This window comes from Pelobates fuscus, chromosome 5 (assembly GCF_036172605.1).
Source record: "Pelobates fuscus isolate aPelFus1 chromosome 5, aPelFus1.pri, whole genome shotgun sequence".
NCBI classification, from domain to species: Eukaryota; Metazoa; Chordata; class Amphibia; order Anura; family Pelobatidae; genus Pelobates; species Pelobates fuscus.
In genome coordinates, this window is record NC_086321.1 from 356,813,803 (window position 1) to 356,834,016 (window position 20,214).

Below are 20,214 nucleotides of genomic sequence, written 5' to 3' on the forward strand. Positions count from 1 at the left end.
TGTGTTGTGCTAGTGTATGTAGTGTGTCAGTGTATGTAGTGTGTTGTGTTAGTGTATGCAGTGTGTGTGTTGTGGTAGTGTGTGTTGTGTTAGTGTATGTAGTTTGTGTGTGTGTGTGTGTGTGTGTCGGTTTATGCAGTGTGTGTTGTGTCGGTTTATGCAGTGTGTGTTGTGTCGGTTTATGCAGTGTGTGTTGTGTCGGTTTATGCAGTGTGTGTTGTGTTGGTTTATGCAGTGTGTGTGTGTTGTGTTGGTTTATGCAGTGTGTGTGTGTTGTGTTGGTTTATGCAGTGTGTGTGTGTTGGTTTATGCAGTGTGTGTGTGTGTGTGTTGTGTTGGTTTATGCAGTGTGTGTGTGTTGTGTTGGTTTATGCAGTGTGTGTGTGTTGTGTTGGTTTATGCAGTGTGTGTGTTGTGTTGGTTTATGCAGTGTGTGTGTTTTGTTGGTTTATGCAGTGTGTGTGTTTTGTTGGTTTATGCAGTGTGTGTTTTGTTGGTTTATGCAGTGTGTGTTGTGTTGGTTTGTGTAGTGTGTGTTGTGTTGGTTTGTGTAGTGTGTGTTGTGTTGGTTTGTGTAGTGTGTGTTGTGTTAGTGTGTGTAGTGTGTGTGTTGTGTTAGTGTGTGTAGTGTGTGTGTTGTGCTAGTGTATGCAGTATGTGTGTAGTGTGTGTTGTGTTAGTGTATGTAGTGTGTGTGTTGTGTCAGTGTATGTAGTGTGTGTGTGTGTGTGTGTGTGTAAATCTGGTGGGGAGGGGGAGGGGGAGGAATGGGCATTTTCACATTAAAAAAAAAAAAATAACATTTAAATTTAATTAAATTGTTTCTCCCCCCTCCCTGCTTACCTTTGTCCAGGGAGTGGAGAGATTCCATCCCTGGTGGTCTGGTGGGGGCCCCCCGGCTCCCTGTTACCGCAGAGGGGGCCCAGCACACAGCTTCTCCTCTCTTCTCTCCTCCAATAACTCTCGCGAGACCCGCGGAGCGTTGCCATGGCAACCGGGTCTCGCGAGAGTTATAGCAGGGAAGAGAAGAGGAGAAGCTGTGTGCTGGGCCCCCTCTGCGGTAACAGAGAGCGGGGGGGCCCGCGGCTGCACACATAGATAGCGATATTCGCTATCTATGTGTGCAGGGAGGGAAAGTGAGGCCCAGGACTGCCAGTGCAGTCCGGGCCCCCCAGGGCCGCCGGGCCCGTGACAACAGTCATGGTTGTCACCCCCTGATGGCGGCCCTGTGTATAGTGGAAGTGAATTAGAATGTGTGTAATGGATGTAGTGTTTGTGTGTATTAGATACTGTTTGTGCAGTGAATGCAGAGTGTGTGTTTGTGTAGCGGATGCAGTGTGTATTGTGAACGCAGAGTGTGTTTGAGTAGTGGATGTAGTGTGTGTTTGAGTAGTGGATGTAGTGTGTGTTTGAGTAGTGGATGTAGTGTGTGTTTGAGTAGTGGATGTAGTGTGTGTTTGAGTAGTGGATGTAGTGTGTGTTTGAGTAGTGGATGTAGTGTGTGTTTGAGTAGTGGATGTAGTGTTTGTATGTACTAGATGAAATGTGTTTAGTGGATGTAGTGGATGTAGTGTGTGTATTAGATGCAGTGTCTGTGTATAGTGAATGCAGAGTGTTTCAATTTGTGGTGGATGTAGTGTGTGTACTGTAAATAGAGGAGGTTTGTGTAGTGGATGCTGTGTGTATAGTGAATGCAGAGCGTGTGCATAGTTTAGTGAATGCAGAGCGTGTGTTAGTGTAATGAATGCAGAGTGTGTGTTAGTGTAATGAATGTAGTGTGTGTGTTAGTGTAATGAATGTAGTGTGTGTGTTAGTGCAGTGAATGCATAGTGTGTGTAAATGTGTAGTGAATGCAGAGAGTGTGTTAGTGTGTAGCGGATGCAGAGTGTGTTAATGTGTAGCGGATGCAGAGTGTGTGTCAGTATAGTGGATGCAGTGAGTATGTTAGTGTGTAGTGTATGCAGAGTGCATGTTGTGTTAGTGAATGCAGTGTGTGTGTTGTATTAGTGTATGCAGTGTGTGTTGTATTAGTGTATGCAGTGTGTGTGTTGTATTAGTGTATGCAGTGTGTGTGTGTTGTATTTGTGTTGTATTAGTGTATGCAGTGTGTGTGTGTGTTGTATTTGTGTTGTATTAGTGTATGCAGTGTGTGTGTGTTGTATTTGTGTTGTATTAGTGTATGCAGTGTGTGTGTGTGTTGTATTAGTGTATGCAGTGTGTGTGTGTGTTGTATTAGTGTATGCAGTGTGTGTGTTGTATTAGTGTATGCAGTGTGTGTGTTGTATTAGTGTATGCAGTGTGTTAGTGTATGCAGAGTGTGTGTTGTGTCGGTGGATGCAGTGTGTTAGTGTATGCAGTGTGTGTGTTGTGTCGGTGGATGCAGTGTGTGTGTTGTGTCGGTGGATGTAGTGTGTGTGTTGTGTCGGTGGATGTAGTGTGTGTGTTGTGTCGGTGGATGTAGTGTATGTGTTGTGTCGGTGGATGTAGTGTGTGTGTTGTGTCGGTGGATGTAGTGTGTGTGTTGTGTCGGTGGATGTAGTGTGTGTGTTGTGTCGGTGGATGTAGTGTGTGTGTTGTGTCGGTGGATGTAGTGTGTGTGTTGTGTCGGTGGATGTAGTGTGTGTGTTGTGTCGGTGGATGTAGTGTGTGTGTTGTGTCGGTGGATGTAGTGTGTGTGTTGTGTCGGTGGATGTAGTGTGTGTGTTGTGTTAGTGTATGCAGTGTGTGTTGTGTTAGTGTATGCAGTGTGTGTTGTGTTAGTGTGCATAGTGTGTGTTGTGCTAGTGTATGCAGTGTGTGTTGTGCTAGTGTATGCAGTGTGTGTGGTGTTAGTGTATGTAGTGTGTGTGGTGTTAGTGTATGTAGTGTGTGTTGTGTCAGTGTATGTAGTGTGTGTGTTGTGTTGGTTTATGCAGTGTGTGTGTTGTGTTGGTTTATGCAGTGTGTGTGTGTGTTGTGTTGGTTTATGCAGTGTGTGTGTGTGTTGTGTTGGTTTATGCAGTGTGTGTGTGTGTTGTGTTGGTTTATGCAGTGTGTTAGTGTGTGTTAGTGTATGTAGTGTGTGTGTGTTGTGTTAGTGTATGTAGCATGTGTGTGTTGTGTTAGTGTATGTAGTGTGTGTGTTGTGTCAGTGTATGTAGTGTGTGTGTGTGTCTCAGTGTATGCAGTGTATGTAGTGTGTGTGTGTGTGTGTAAATCTGGTGGGGAGGGGGAGGGGGAGAAATGGGCATTTTCACATTAAAAAAAAAACAAAATTACATTTAAATGTAATTAAATTGTTTCTCCCCCCTCCCTGCTTACCTTTGTCCAGGGAGGGGAGAGATTCCATCCCTGGTGGTCCGGTGGGGGCCCCCCGGCTCCCTGTTACCGCAGAGGGGGCCCAGCACACAGCTTCTCCTCTCTTCTCTCCTCCAATAACTCTCGCGAGACCCGCGGAGCGTTGCCATGGCAACCGGGTCTCGTGAGAGTTATAGCAGGGAGGAGAAGATGAGAAGCTGTGTGCTGGGCCCCCTCTGCGGTAACAGGGAGCGGGGGGCCCGCGGCTGCACACATAGATAGCGATATTCGATATCTATGTGTGCAGGGAGGGAAAGTGGGGCCCAGGACTGCCAGTGCAGTCCGGGCCGCCGGGCCCGTGACAACAGTCATGGTTGTCACCCCCTGATGGTGGCCCTGGGTGCATGGGCTAGAAGTTTGGCTAAAAGTCAGCTTCTAATTACATTGAATCCATTGGTGCCCTGCACACACACACACTTTCAAGTATATTTATTGATATAATGCCGGGTGCATCAAAGCCATAGCCAAAGATAATAATAGAATATACAAAAGGAAGGCTTGCACTCACGGTCTGTATAATGAAATATCTTTATTCCAAAATTTTAAAACATGATATGGATGGACACATGATGGACACATCAGGATATAGACGTATATCACTTTTTTGCACATAACGGCAATCAGTATTACTGTATGAATCGCTGAAAATACTTTAATGTATATATATATATATATAGAAGGCGTATGCCTGAAGTTGTGGGAGGGATTTTATGCCTATTTAAACCCAGCAAATCCCCTTACTCACCTGTCTGCGACGATTTCGGAAATTGCCTGCTTCCTCTTCCGGTTCACGCAGACCTCTGACATGGGCTGTGACGCGCCTAAACAATTACAGCGTTCATAGGAAATTCCGTGCTAAGTTCGTGAGTATAAACATACAAACGGAGTCCCTTCGTCAAGTTTCCACTGCAATCGTAAGTTATTTCGGCTATACGACCGTCAAACTCAGTTCACATGTCCTTTTTGTTTAAATTGATTTTGTGCAGTTAGTAGCCCGGCTATCTAGGGTCATTCACGCGGTTCGTTCAAACGAATGCACAGCAGTTTGTCTCAATTTTCACATCATTGTTTGGATAGTCATTTCATCATATATCGATACCAGGTCGGCAAATCGTTCATACGAACTGTTCCCTTTTTAATTCAATTCGTGTAACAGGTGTGTTCGTTTGAATCATTTACATTAATAGGTGTTCGTTAGTTTCTATTTCATGGGCTTTCGTCTATTTCATTTGTATTAAATATACGAGAACAAGCTTTCGTGAATTTTACATGGTGTACTTAGCAGAAGCATTTATTAAACATTAACACTTTAGGCAGGCCAATACCGTTAGCGCCGAAAAATCTTACAGGAAAATCATGGGACATGCTGTTATATATAAGTAATTGCTCTCCTTTGGGATTAACGCATTCCAGGTTACTGCGAGCACACGACTTTTACTCCATGAGCAGAGAGAGGGATTTCTGGTGGTGGATGGAGGGAGTTAAATGAATTCTCCGTCCCCCGTGTGTCACAGATGGAGATTAATTGCCAATCTCCAGCCGTGACTCAGTAAATGCTTTGCTGTATATGTATATCTTAGACATAACGCACACAGGTGAGGCAAGTACATGCATTGCTTCATACACATCTATAACTAACATACTTTTCCTAGCACAACGGACTTCAAATTCCTTTATATGCATATTGTTTTTGGCGAAATTCTGCATTCGAATTATTTCATGGAACATAAATGCTGAAAACCATACAATATTTGCTCCACTTACTGTAGGCAGCGCTTGAAGACTGCCATCTCCAGCTGTTGTTCGACTACATTTCCCAGAGTTCTCTGTCTCATAATTCTGGGACACAGTCCGACAATACATCGAGTTTGAAAGTTTAATGCCCCATCTCTAAATTCTACTGGCAAAATGCCTGGTTCTTTTTTTTTTACTCTGTGTCCGTTAACACTGCTCAGGTGCAGGGTTCGTCCCATGATGGATTGTGCAATTGATCTGCAGTCTTGCTGCTTTTCATTAACTCAACAGTGATTTAGACAATGAGGACAAGTTGATACCCTCACATGGGCGTTTATTCACTAAATAGTGTGCAGACAACTTTGACATCAGGGGATTTGGTACATTACGCGCTTTAAAACATTCTAGAAATTAAAGTTCCACACTGAGTCATTAATGCTTAAAAGAGCCCAGTCATCTGCCCTCACATGTGAACTCAAATTCCACTAATACTGAACTGAAAAATGGCTTAAATTTAACGGACATGTCTGCGTATACGCAAGAAGTCATTCGGGCATCCGATTAGGAGCACCGATCTTAGGTAGTTTGCAGCGACCGCCGCACTGGCTTTCTTTCTCCCGCCCATCATTGCGAGGGTCTTTGGATCACGGCATTTGCGCTACGAGCAAAGCATTGTCCGTACCAGTCCTAATTCATCCTCAGTCAGTTTAGCAATATGCGTTACATGAAGACCCGGCGTACTCCTACGCAGTCAAGCACATATGTTCCGGGCAAGTGCATCTCATTTCACACTGCAGTTCTAGTGAGCGGGCCTCGGCAACGGCTAGCACGTGTTTTAACTATACTATGTACAAGGTCTGCATATATATATATATATATATATATATATTACAAAAAAAAAAATCTATTCGCAGTACATTTCGAATCAAGGCCACGGTCTGGCACCGCGAGCCCCGAGGGCCATGCATACAATCGTTCACGCATTCCAGTTCATACGTCCCGACCATCTGGACCCCACATGCTCACTGGGCACTCCAGTTTCGCTCAGACCGTACGATCCTAACTCATTGCTACCCACGTTTCGTTCTGTAGTGTGTCCTCTCTCACTACCCAACCTTCCATCTTAGTTAGCAACTGCTGGCTGTTAGGTTCCTAGGTGTCCACTAGTTGTTATTCCCCCTGGCTTCTTCGCCATAGGTTAGTGGTCCCGCGAGGCCAACACCCATCCTCATACTTGGAGGTACTATGCCCCTCGGGCCAAATCATAGTTAGTCGCCTCGCATTGTGGCATAGAGAGGGCCTCATCCGTCACTCCCATTCTATCTTATGTTTAACTGTCACCGAGAGGCCGACACTCCGCCACCTCATTCAGTGGCCACGCTACCCCCTCGCGCCAACGCATAGATAGAGCCTCTCAAGCCGCTTGGCAACTAGCAGGGCCTCACCTGTCACCAACCTAGTGTAATCGTTTCGCCGCATTGCGGCACTAGCTAGTCGGCCAGCACACACGCGCTCGCGCTCCTAGTAAGCCGGGGGGGGGGGGCGGCACACCCCAGACCAGTCAAGCATAATCACTATGTTTTAGATCCCATAACCGCTTCAGGTATCCTAGCGCTTTATTTCCCGCCTTAGTTTCGATCGTGCGTTACATACTCCTACATTGGTGCAAAACAGTATTTCGGAACTATCGTACTCTGCTACTCCGGTGCTTTCAATACGTTATCTCTTACGGGCAATGGGTCTGCTAGATGCTTAGTTCTAGCAGTACGAGGATACCTATATATATATATATATATATATATATAATTACCCCAACCTGTCGCTCACTGGCGATCCTTAGGTACCACGTACACTACGTGCCCAGACCAAGCTAGTAGGCACCAACAACACCTTGTTTCAGGCATTTCTTACTTATATTCAGTCAAATTGGTATGTTGGGTCTCACGTTGCCCTCCACATTGCACGTTGTACAGATTTGGCCTCGTATTGGACCATCGTCGGGTCCTCCGGGCGCCGACGTGACGTGCAGTGACTGCTTCCGGACTCATGTTTTACAGATATACCGTTTATTTCTTCACAACGTTTTGGGGGCGCTTTGGTACATTGAGTTCTAAATTACCGTTTATCGACTCATACTATCACTCAATTTTCACGTCGGCGTCGCTTATACAAGCAATGCAGGATAAGCTTTAGCGATCTGATTGGACCGGGCGAACAGAATTCCCACTTGTTTCATATCGAACATCGAGGCATCACTCCGCCTCCATTTTTGGCCAAACAAATACAATTCGAATCCTTAATCTACTAATTAGGGTCTTGTCTGCACGCCTGACATTCACAGGGTCCTCCATGCGCAGTCAATTCATTCGTCACGCATTTGTCGTTGTTCGCGCTTCTCTTTACGTAAGCTTAAGTAGTCCATCAGGAGTTACTTTCGGTCATGCTGGATGTTTTGATTCAAGGCGTAACACCTTATGCATCCTGTAGTACAATCTTTTACGATCTCATGCCTACCAAGTAACTGCTATAGGGTACTTGCTATACGAGCACATGTCGTCTTCAAATTTAGTCAAAGCTTCTTTTCAGGTTCCTCTCTCGTGCAAACATTTCCCTACGGTGGGTCACGGCTTTGCATTCTGTTCTTCGATTCACATTACGGCAGTTTCATCAGGCGCCTGTTACAGTCCTTTTTCACTATGGTTTAATGCAGGTAATCGCACGTGTACGGTCAGGTTAACGCTTTTCCACAAGAGGTTAATACCCTGCCGCGCATAGATGGTACAAGTCCACATGGCCCAAATAGTAGGTAGGGCTTCTCTCAAACACAGGGCTACTAGCACGGCCTCAACTCTTACGGGATAGTCCTTATCTTCACCTATTGGTACCCATTAGCTAGCAGCTCTACTACACGAGAAAGCTCAATGGGCTTCTGAGTTTTGCATAATTTAAACTTATTACGTTTCCTTCCTCCTCACAGCAGGCTACAAGAACTAGCTCCAGGTATTGTATTATCTTTAATAAACGCTAACCCTGACGACTCAAGTCCCCTGCAGTATCCTCCGCTTTAGCCACTTCCGAAGTCCTGAAGTCGGACCTTGCTTAAACATAACGGTCGAGATAAAAGAACACGCAGTCCAGATTTCCTGTGCAGGTCAAAAAAGGTTTCAATCATGCCTGAAGTTAGAGTCTATGCAGGTAAGATTTGTCTACTAATACTAAGCAAACGTACTCTGCGGCTTACGATATGTGTAAGTATTGTATGTGGTTCAAGTTACTAAATGCGTTCCGATTATAATGGTTGCTTGTACAATTTTTGCCACATCTCTCAAACAGTTCATGCTATACATTCGCTCCTTGTTTGTTAGTCTTGGCCTCAATCCGAATTCCTTCTCGGGACATTCATTCCGCGTTAGGGCTTGTAGAGAAGATGGGTCGCTGGAAGTCCTCGGCATACAACCGGTACATTCCAAATCCAGAAAGAATCAGGCTCGCTTTCTATAATACGTCTAAATGATTTGTCATGTTTAATAAATGTCACACACTTTTTGGCCCTCTTTTGCAGGCCTAACCTCACGTCGGTTTCGGCACACCTCAACCGACTCTCATATATTATAATTACACACAGTTTAATGTGCGCCCCTTCCATAATCCCGTACACAAATAGATATTAATATCCGTCACAGGCACATATAGTGTATGTTGATTTGTATACACTTGATTGTACATAATAGCACGTATCACTTTATTGTATATAACAACAATTAGTTTCACTAAATGGTTACACTTATATTATATAAATACAAATTATTATTTTTTCATATATTTGTTGCATTTTAGCATTTAGTGCTTATATACACGCACTTCACAGCAGGGAATTGATTTTCTGCACTGCATGGCACTTTTTTACTCATTATGGGAGTATATTGTACTGTATCTTTGAGAAGCATTTTGTATCAATGTTGCCCCCTGCAGGATTTATATATATGTATGTTAGGATATATTCTTATTCACATTCTAATACTTTAGATATATAGCAGTATGGTCTATGGTATATAGCTGTTTATAATAGATATTTTTGATTGTATGACAGTACTGTGAATATGGTATTAAGATCCTTACTATGGACATGCTGTTACTTTTGTGGACTGAGGACACATACTATGAGGTTGTTTTATCATATTTTAATTTGTTTGATCATCTGGCATTCACCCGGGCGCTCAGGAGCGTCACCTCGTTGCTGGGGAGCTTGTAATAATTTCGGATAACCCTGGCAACGGATCGTGACGCGAGATCGCTACTTCCGGTTTTGGTATATCCACACATGCGCATTTTAGTTAGTGAGACGCCAGGTGTGGAATGCTTCAGGTGATGAGTGTTTTCAATTATTTAATTATCAGTTTGTTTGGTTATATAAACGCCGTGATTAACATATATGTATTTTGTGCTAAACTGATCCTGATGAAAGCCACAATAGATGGCTGAAACGTCGATGACTTATATCATGTTTTAAAATTTAACTGAACTGAAATGTGATTTGGTTTGCTATATACTGTGTGTATATATACACACATACACACAGTATATAGCAAACCAAATCACATTTCAGTTCAGTTCAATCCTGGCACAGCTGGGCACACAATGCAAATGAGGAGCCGAACAGAATTCTCAGTTTAGCGAATAGCCCTGATTGTTTCTCCTCTTCACCCAACTATTTTTATGTCAGAAAATTAGCAACATTTAGAGCAATAATTGACAGGAAGTAAAGATAAAAGTATCCAGTTTCAGGATAGTCATGTGAATTTCTACTTTGAATTTTCTCTTTCAGCCCTCACAAAACATAAGATCAAAAACACAAAAATCCTTTCCTTTAAATGTCCATCCTGTCTACAAGCACGGCTCCTTACCCCAGATTAGGTAAGAGGGTTTATTGCATTATTAAACAGATTATATTAATTTTTCTTTTTTCTTAATCACCTGAAAGCAGATTACAGAGAGACAAAAACATCTACAACACAAAAATCATGACATACTTGCTAATATAAGCCAGTAATATGTGGTTTACCATAATGCCCTACCATTGGTAGTAACGTTTATAACACAATATGTCAATGCATCGCGAGATGAGAGAAGCTGCTTTACTGTTACTCTTAAAGGATTTTACTTACATTATTATCCCTCGACGATCTGGCCTCCATGCTGCTGCTCCACCTGCTTGGCTGACATTATCACCCTTGATGATCTCAGCTAATCTAATGCTTACTCATAGGGTAGCATTAAGAGGCTAGTGTGGAAAATCACTGCGTTGATCCAATCAGCATATCCCGAATCAATGCATCTCTAGGATGGCCGTTCAGAGACTGAAAGTGGGGCCTGCAAAGATTGTAGGACCTTGTCCAGGAAGTCCCTCTAGTGACCGTCTGAGTGACAGCCACTAGACGTGGACTTAGGCAGCAATGTAAACACTGCCTTTTCTCTGAAAAGACAGGATTTATAATGATCAGCCTGCAGTGACAGTCTATAGACACCAGAACCACTACATTAAGCTGTAGTGGTTCTGGTGACTATAATGTCCCTTTAAGAAAGCTTTAAACCAGCAGACTTTTTGTAAGGGGGTGACTGGGAGGATATCAGGGAGGATGCAGCAAAAACCTCCATTTGTGTAACACTTTAGGAGCACAACCTCCGGCAAACAATGTCAAATGGGAAAGTCCCCCACAGAAAAATGTTGTAGAGGCTGTGGCCACAAAGATATTTTTATGTTCACATGTGGTGGATTTGTCCAAAGCTATTGGAATTTGATGCAGGGATTATTAAGAGACGTGTTGAAAAGACACATACATATAGATCCTTGCCCATTGTTATTGGCCAAACCTACTGAGGGCTTGAACTCACAGAAACAAAAGCTGCTGAATAAAATCACTCTGGCAGCAAGACATACCTTAGCACAAATATGGCTTCAGGTGGAAACACCCGAGATTGACAGTGTCATTTAAAAAAAAAAAAAAAAAAATCAAAGACAATTATCTGATTGACAAATTAACGGCTCAAATACGGAATACAGAGTCTACATTTATTAATTCACTAAAGTCTGGCAACCCTGGAAGGACTATATATAGATCAATTACCCTCAGATAGGACAATTAGGATCCTAAACGTAGCGAAACAGATGATCCCCCAGTACTGGAAAAGCAAGAAAACACCCACACTAGACAAATGGTTCACCCACATGGAGGACTTAATAGAACACTATAGGGTCAGGAACACAAACCTGTTTTCCTGACCCTATAGTGTTAAAACCACCATCTAGCCCCCTGGGCCCCTCATGTCTCCCTAAATATAGCAAAATCTTACTTGTATTCAAGCCTGAAGCTGTAACTCTGCATGCTGTTTGCCTCAGAAAAGCAAGCTGTCAGCTGACATCATCAGAAGTGGTGGCCTGATCCAATCACAGAGCTTCTCCATAGGATTGGCTGAGACTGACAAGAAGGCAGATCATGGGGCAGAGCCAGCACTATTCAAACACAGCCCTGGCCAATCAGCATCTCCTCATAGAGATGAATTGAATCAACGAATCTCTATGAGGAAAGTTCAGTGTCTGCATGCAGAGGGAGGAGATACTGAATGTTTGGATGCATTTTAGGCAGCCGTGACCCAGGAAGGATCTCTAACAACCATCTGAGGAGTGGCCAGTGAAGTTATCACTAGGCTGTAATGTAAACACTGCATTTTCTCTGAAAAGACAGTGTTTACAGCAAAAAGCCTGAAGGGAATGATTCTACTCGCCAGAAAAATTCAATAAGCTGTAGTTGTTCTGGTGACTATAGTGTCCCTTTTAAGGGCTATAGAGGACCTACACATGAAGTCAACCGATAAGTCTCAATAATATCTAGACATGTGGGCACACTGGCTACTGAGCACAGCAGGGGGAAGATTTGCTAACAAAATCCAGTGAGTCGACACTCCTAGCATTCCATCCGAATGGAGTAAACCCCCAAACATAGTGCAAGCCACGACAGAGGCCTGCTTCCCCCCTTCCTCCTAACCCACCCCCCATATTCTTCTCCCCTGCCCCCCCCATCCCCCAACTCTCTTTTCACATGGTATCATGCTCGACATCCACCAGACAGACACACAATATACGAGATCGATAACTGATTGCACACCATTCATGTATATAGGAGTTAGTGAAATGTTTACATGAATGTTTCCCTTCGAGGGACCTGCGAGTCCTTTTCAGGTTACGATAGATCGCAAAATAGAGACCTGCGCGTCTCATCTAATGATATGCATGAGTCTGATCCGAGACCTGCGTGTCTCATATGACCGTATTTACCATACTTAATTTACACGTTATAAAGACCCCTGTTTGACGCCATACAATAAAACATGCAAAAGAAGCACAATAAAAATATATTTACAAAAAAACTACTTAGATAGGACCCTGGGATGGAGCGCATGGACCCTACCTTTCTCCCTACCCCACACCCACCCCTTTTTTTTTGGGTGTGGGGGTAGGGGGGGGGGATTTAGTTTGGGATGTATACATTTTATAATTTTTGAAATATTGTTAAAATTAAAAGCTCAGAGTAAGGAGACAACAAAACGAATGACGAGTGATCCATGTAACATAGCAGCGTTTTATCAGTAATAATTCTAGAAGGCAATTAAGATTGAATGTCTAGCAACTATAGCGCATTATAGAGCTCCTGAAAATTTTTTTTATACCTTATATCAAAACGGGATGTATGAAGATGTTCCTAAACTTTATCACATGCTCTTGATTGCATACCTGTCCACTTGTACTCTTAAATAAAGAAAGTTTTAAAACCAATAGCTTTCAATATAAATCTTTTGCTAGCAATTTGGTTAGCACAACGTGCAAATGTGAAGCAAATTATTTTCCTTAAAGGACCACTCTAGGCACCCAGACCACTTCAGCTTAATGAAGTGGTCTGGGTGCCAGGTCCAGCTAGCTTTTACCCTTTTTTTTTATAAACATAGCAGTTTCAGAGAAACTGCTATGTTTATACTGAGGGTTAAGCCAGCCTCCAGAGCCTCTAGTGGCTGTCTCATTGACAGCCGCTAGAGGCGCTTGCGTGCTTCTCACTGTGAAAATCACAGTGAGAGCACGCAAGCGTCCATAGGAAAGCATTATGAATGCTTTCCTCTGCGACCGGCTGAATGCGAGCGCGGCTCCTGCCGCGCATGCGCATTCAGCCGATGACGTCGCGAGGAAGAAGAAGAGGAGGAGGAGGAAAGCTCCCCGCCCGGCGCTGGAGAAAGAGGTAAGTTTAACCCCTTCCTCCCCCAGAGCCTGGCGGGAGTGGGTCCCTGAGGGTGGGGGCACCCTCAGGGCACTCTAGTGCCAGGAAAACTAGTGTTTTCCTGGCACTAGAGTGGTCCTTTAACCCCTTAAGGACACATGACATGTGTGACATGTCATGATCCCCTTTTATTTCAGAAGTTTGGTCCTTAAGGGGTTAAGTAACCAGGCCTATTATCATTTGTTGACAAATGACGGTAGTACAGTCATGCTGAGACAGATACATTTGGAAAGGCTTATGTGATAAATAATTAGTTGTGTGATTCTTCCCCCCTGAACCCAACTGTTTTGGCCTATAGTCAGTTCCAACTTCCAAATGGCCAAAATATACTTTCTAAACGTGTTTATTGAATAAACCCTACGTACGTCTACAGACATATCCCAGAAAGCCTTAAAATGGAAGGCCTGAATTCTAAACAGCTTTTCTTTTCCCATCGACAAGGTTTTTTTTCAATTTAATCTCTGTAGTTTTTAATTGATTATTTTTATCACAGTTGCATTAGAGTAGATTTTTGGGCCTAAGAAAAAATAAAAATAAAAATAAAAGCTCTGCAAGGAAGGCATCTATCTTCTACAACATGGGTAGACAACCTTCGGCACTCCAAATGACTACATCTCCCCTGATGCTTTGCCAGAATTATGGAAACATAGAATGTGACGGCAGATAAGAACCATTCGGCCCATCAAATCTGCCCAATTTTCTAAATACTTTCATTAGTCCCTGGCCTTATCTTATAGTTAGGATAGCCTAATGCCTATCCCACGCATGCCTAAACTCTCTCACTGTGTCAACCTCTACCACTTCAGCTGTAAGGCTATTCCATGCATCCACTACCCTCTCAGGAAAGTAATACTTCCGGATATTATTTTTAAACCTTTGCCCCTCAAATTTACGACTAGGTCCTCTTGTTGTGGTGTTTTTTCTTCTTTTAAATATAGTCTCCTCCTTTACTGTGGTGACTCCCTTTATGTATTTAAATGTTTCTATCATATCCCCCCTGTCTCGTCTTTCCTCCAAGCTATACATGTTAAGTTCCTTTAATCTTTCCTGGTAAGTTTTATCCTGCAATCCATGAACCGGTTTAGTAGCCCTTCTCTGAACTCTCTCTAAAGTATCAATATCCTTCTGGAGATACGGTGTCCATTACTGCGTACAGTACTCCAAGTGAGGTCTCACCAGTGTTCTGTACAATGGCATGAGCACTTCCCTCTTTCTACTGCTAATGCCTCTCCCTATACAACCAAGCATTCTGCTAGCATTTCCTGCTGCTCTATTACATTGTCTGCCTACCTTTAAGTCATCAGAAATAATCACCCCTAAATCCCTTTCGTCAGATGTTGCGGTTAGGACTCTATCAAATATTCTGTACTCTGCCCTTGGGTATTTACGTCCAAGATGCATTATCTTGCACTTATCCACATTAAATGTCAGTTGCCACAACTCTGACCATTTTTCTAGTTTACCTAAATCATTTGCCATTTAGCTTATCCCTCCTGGAACATCAACCCTGTTGCATATATCTGGAGTGCTGAAGGTTGCCTACCTCTGTTCTCTATTAACTATTCAAGACCAGGGTGTTGGGCATTATTTATTGTTGTCCTATTGTACACCCTATCTCCATCATATTACCCTAATACCCTCCACCACATCAGCAAGAGGGTGGAGGAAAGGGCAGTGACTATTCACCATATCAGGCTACCTAGATTAAAACCTAAAGAAATAGCATATATTATTGTATTATAACATGTTTACACCTTAATTTTTTTATTTTTTTTTTACCACTTTGCGATATCCTTTTTATAGGAGTAGATTCTTATTTTTATTTTTATTTTGTACCTGTAAATTTGTTTGACCTGGATGATCCTCTTGCACAATTTGTCGTCTCACTGAAAACCTCCAGTGTGTTTTCTCTGGGTTTCATGCTGATGAATTATACGCTAATATATCTTTATGTGAAAGAAAGTTTAATCCTCATGTTAGGGCTTTTTCTAAAATGTCCTTTTATTTAAAACTTCCACTAGTGTCAATGTCATGTGCGTTAAAACTAAGGAGTATAGTTCTAGATATTGTGTGAGGCTTTAGACTATCCTTCGGAGAATGTCATTCAACAAATTGTCAGTCATATAAATGCACGAAGAGCAAACACGAATTGCTTCCGAAGTGCTTAGAGCCTGCTTGTGTCTGGTTGGCTTTAGTTGGCAATGATCTTGCAGTTTGCACGTGTGCCAACACAAGCCACTACAACGCTGGTGCAGCTTGAGTTGGGCTGCAAAATCATGATTTTAGGGCTTTAATTAATTCAATTAAGCTTTTTAAATGAATTAATATTTTTGGATGAGAGTGTGAAATATATTTTTTTTTTCAAAATATTACAATTTTAAAAATATATCATATATCAATATAGAAAAAAATATTAAAACATTTAAAAAAAAATATTAAATAATTTAGAAAGTTTGTCCAAAAATATTAAATATTCAATCATTGGAAAAGCTTATGCACAAATCTTAATCAAGGCCATAATGAGGGCAGATTAGGCTAAATGCATAGTTTTGTTTAGCAGTGTTTCTTAAAAGTTGTTTTTTATTTCATGGGTTTTTATTAAGTGTCCCTTTCGTTGGTTCTTACTAAATGTCCCTAATGCACGGAGATCTAGTAACCCTGCGTCGTGTTCTCCCTGAGCCATTTATAACCTCAGCAGAACAAGGATGATCACTGGCCAGTAGATGGCGACAGAAACCAAGAATTGTATAACTATTCCTTTGCTATTTAGTACTTGGGCGCGTGCAATGCATTGGCATTTGGTGTGGTAAGGTTACATTAGTAGAATAGGTGTGTACTGCAAGTTTCACATTTTTTTTATTTTATTTTTTATTTTTAACAAAAGGCCAACAGCTGTCGAAAATTTAGTCACAATGAACACTTATTTTTTTTTAATGGAAAATACAGAAATCTAACAATGTATTTATTTTTGTAAATTCCCAATGAAGCTTTACTTAAAAAGATTGTACACTTCTCTCTAGAGATAACATCGTGTATACATAGACATACTACTCAACACTTTGCGGTATGAATTCGGAACTGGTGGTGGTGCATGCTGGACATTAACACCATGTCCATCATTGGTGATGCCATAGTGTTTGGGCTTGCCCGCAATAAGGGGCAGTCTTGCCCAAGAAGGGATAATGTCAGCCTGGAGTACACGCATGCCAACTCTCTAGCTAGTACCACTCTCTTATCTTATGATGCACTCCCGCTGTAATTTCTGGGGACAAGGAATGGGACATCAGAGACCAAAAGCAGGACAGCAAGACAGGACTCTAAAATTGTGACTGTTCAGACTGTTCGATAGCTGTTGGCCTTTAATTAATAAATAAATAAATAAATAAAGTAAATCCTGCAGTACACACTAATTGTACTAATGTAACCTTTGAATAACACAGCAAATGCCAATGCATTGCACGCTGGTTAGTAGGGAGGAACACATTAGCAGTTCTGCATGTTTTTGTCTTTAAAGGAATACTTTGGGTCAGGAACACAAACATGTATTTCTAACCATATAGTGTTAAAATTTCTAGCCACCCCACCTCCCCCACAGCTCTCCCTTGCCACCCCTAAATATAGTAAAATCTTACCTTTGTTCCAGTCTGCTGGTGCTGGCTCTGCCCCTGATCTGCCTGCTTGGCTGTCATCTTGAGAAATTATGTTCTCAGCCAATCACAATGCTTTCCCATAGCAAAGCATTGGATTGGCTGAGACTGTCAATTCTGCTGATCTCAACCAAGGAGGCGGGCTGGGGGTAGAGCCAAACTCCACCCTGGCCAATCAGCACCTCCTCATAGAGATGCATCGAATAGTAAACCTTTATCCCAAAAAGTAGATAGGAGGTCAACACTAGTTAACGCATACCTCCCAATTGTCCCATAGTTTGCATGAAATTCCTTGCATCCCTGGTTGATTTTCTTTTTCTTACTTGCTGGATCACCAAAGACACTCTCCAAACAGCTCAGTGAGAGTAATTAAAGGTATTAAATAAAGGGCTTTCTGTCTAAACAAGAATGCTTTAGCAGCGTGTTGTGCATGCGCAGTGCGTGAGGGTGGGGGGGGTAAAAGTTGACAGTCAACTCAACATGCAGCATGCCGGGCTGATACGTGCATCTTGTATTTGTCATCTTGGCTTGCATAGTCAATTCTCTCCCTGCCATTCAAAATGTGTTAAGAAAACGAAACCTCCGAACTCACCCAAAGCTTGGATGGCTATATTAGGGAAATATAATATATCTGAGCAGCAACAGAGGATTAAGGTCACGGGTTCCCATTTCTGAGCAGAGTCCTATTTTTGTTGAAAAAGGTTTAACAAAAAACAAGGGTAAGGAACCTAAATAATATCTGCCCCATAACCACCGGAATAGTAACAGAACCGAGTTAATATAGTTCTAATAAATTGCATTTTTTTTTTTTATTATTAAATGAAATAGAAAATTAGTCTGGCCTTTAACGTATTGCCCTGGTACTGGATTATTTCACAATTAGTCAAGCCCAGAGATAGGAGCCGCTATATAAAACCCGATACCCATTTCAAACCTCCCTGCAGAGGAAAGGGTCAAGAGCCAAACCCTCTAATAAATAATCCGGCTACAAGTAGCAGTGTTGTCACTAGAGTCTTTTAGAAATTGTCTATATTCCTGTCTGCGTTTTATTCTGTTCTCAGCATGGGAAAATTATCAATCACTATATGTGCTGAGATAAAAAAATTCTGGTTTTTACTTTACGTTGTCTTTTTTGCTCAAAGATGAAAGTGCTAAAAACCAGGCTTCCCCAAACTCTGGCCCTCCCAGATATTGCTGAACTACAACTCTCATGATTCTATGAATTAAATACATAGGCTGAGAATCATGGGAGTTGTATTTCAGCAACATCTGGAGGGCCGGAGTTTGGGGAACCCTGTGCTAAACAGTCAAACGTGTAATCTATAAACATTGTGTACATGCTGGGCAGAGCTATGAGGTTTGGCAACAGAGGAAGTAAAAATATAGAAGATGTTTCAATGATTAGACCTCTTCTGTTTATTTAGAGAAGTGGCCTTTTCTTTCAAGTGAAACACGGTTACGTGACATTTCTGGACTTGCTGTGGACGTCCTTAACCATTTATATTGTTGTCGGACTGAAATGGAAGTTCTTAATTTGTACACATCTGCCTAGAGAGTACAATACAAACCTCTTTGTTTACGGCATGTTCAATGCCTTCCTTGTTTTCTCCTTAGAGGATGAATTATGTGGGACAACTAGCGGGGTCCGTGCTAGGCCGCGTTCGAGACCTGTATAAAGGCGTGAATCCGGCCACACTTTCTGGATCCATCGATGTGGTGGTGATCAGACAGCCAGATGGCTCTTTCCGGTCTTCTCCTTTTCACGTTCGCTTTGGAAAACTGGGCATATTACGATCTGCAGAAATGGGGGTAAAGTTAAAGCATTTTAACTCCATGTTAATTCTTGCCAGTAGAGATTTGCTTGTCTGTTTCCATTTCTGAATCGACATAATATATTGATTATCATGCTATTATTTACTTTCACTGTAATACAAATTTATAACAGGTTCTCTTCTACATGTGTAACATTTGAAATGTCTACTTCCAAAATTGTTGTGTAGTTATATTTTCAGTCACTAATCCTCTTGTGATGTCCGTGCTATACTGGAAACGAGAATATGTCTGATTTTTCTTGAGATTCACCACTCACTCTTTCTATTTATTTTTGCAATGTTTTAAAATCATTTCAAAATTATTTTTAAAAAAATGATATGCTTGTTTACAATCTTTTCGCTACTTGTAAGCAACCATCATTACTGTGCCTATCGTTATTTTTAGAGAGTAGTGGCTGTTTACTAACTGCATATTTTTTGCAAAGTAGCAACCGGCTGCCGCTACTGAAAGACAGTCACTAAGGCTAATGGCTCCATTATTCTCCGAGGAAGCAGTAACCCTCTGCTTAAACATGTATTCCTGAACCTATAGTGTTAAAAACAGTCTCAAGCCCCTCTGTCCCCCTTCCCCCTAAATATAGTAAAATCTTACCTTTATTACAGTCTGCTGGTGCTGGCTCTGTCCCTGATTTGCCTCATTGGTGGTGATCTGAGCCAATCACAATGCTTTCCCATAGAAAAACATTGGATTGGCTGAGACTGTCAAGGAGGCAGATGAGGGGCAGAGGCAGCACAAGTCAAACACAGCCCTGGCCAATCTGCATCTCCTCGGAGAAATGCATTGAATCATTGCATCTCTATTAGAAAAGTTCAGGGTCTCCATGCAGAGGGTTGAGACACTGAATATCATTAACACTATGCAGCACTGCCCTGGGAACAACTCTAGTAGTAGTCATCTGAGGAGTAGAAAAGACAGTGTTTACTACAAAAAGCCTGCAGGGACTGATTATACTCACCAGAACAAATACAATAAGCTATAATTGTTTTGGTGATTATAGTGTGTCCCTTTTAATTACATTGTTCTTCAGCATTTATTTTATGTTGTGTTACAGTTGAAAAATAGTAATTACGCTAATATTACAACTAAAGAATGTGTCGCCAAGCTAACTGCCAACTACATTATTTGTATCCACTGGTAAGAACCACTAGTGAGTAGACATGGTGTCTATCTTTATTTGTTTAACATTTCCCTAGAGTGGGAGAGAAAAGAGAAACATGATGTCTACTTTCATAACTCTTGTTTGCTTCCAATTACCTTGCAAGCTTACTCAGTCTTTATATAGAGTTGTACTGACACCATGTTTGACCACTGAGAGCTTCTCATGAATTACATGTGGTACT

General features: G+C 42.0%; 1 protein-coding gene across 1 annotated transcript in view; it reads left to right on the forward strand.

Annotated features, from left to right (window-relative positions):
• The window catches only part of LOC134611774 (phosphatidate phosphatase LPIN3-like), a 53,613-nt gene that overhangs the window by 16,505 nt on the left and 16,894 nt on the right, over positions 1 to 20,214 (forward strand). The window contains exons 3-4 of the mRNA XM_063455989.1: positions 9,896 to 9,984; positions 18,658 to 18,850. Coding sequence (XP_063312059.1) covers positions 18,659 to 18,850 — 192 coding nt within the window. The 5' untranslated portion in view covers positions 9,896 to 9,984; position 18,658. The remainder of the gene's footprint in view (positions 1 to 9,895; positions 9,985 to 18,657; positions 18,851 to 20,214) is intronic.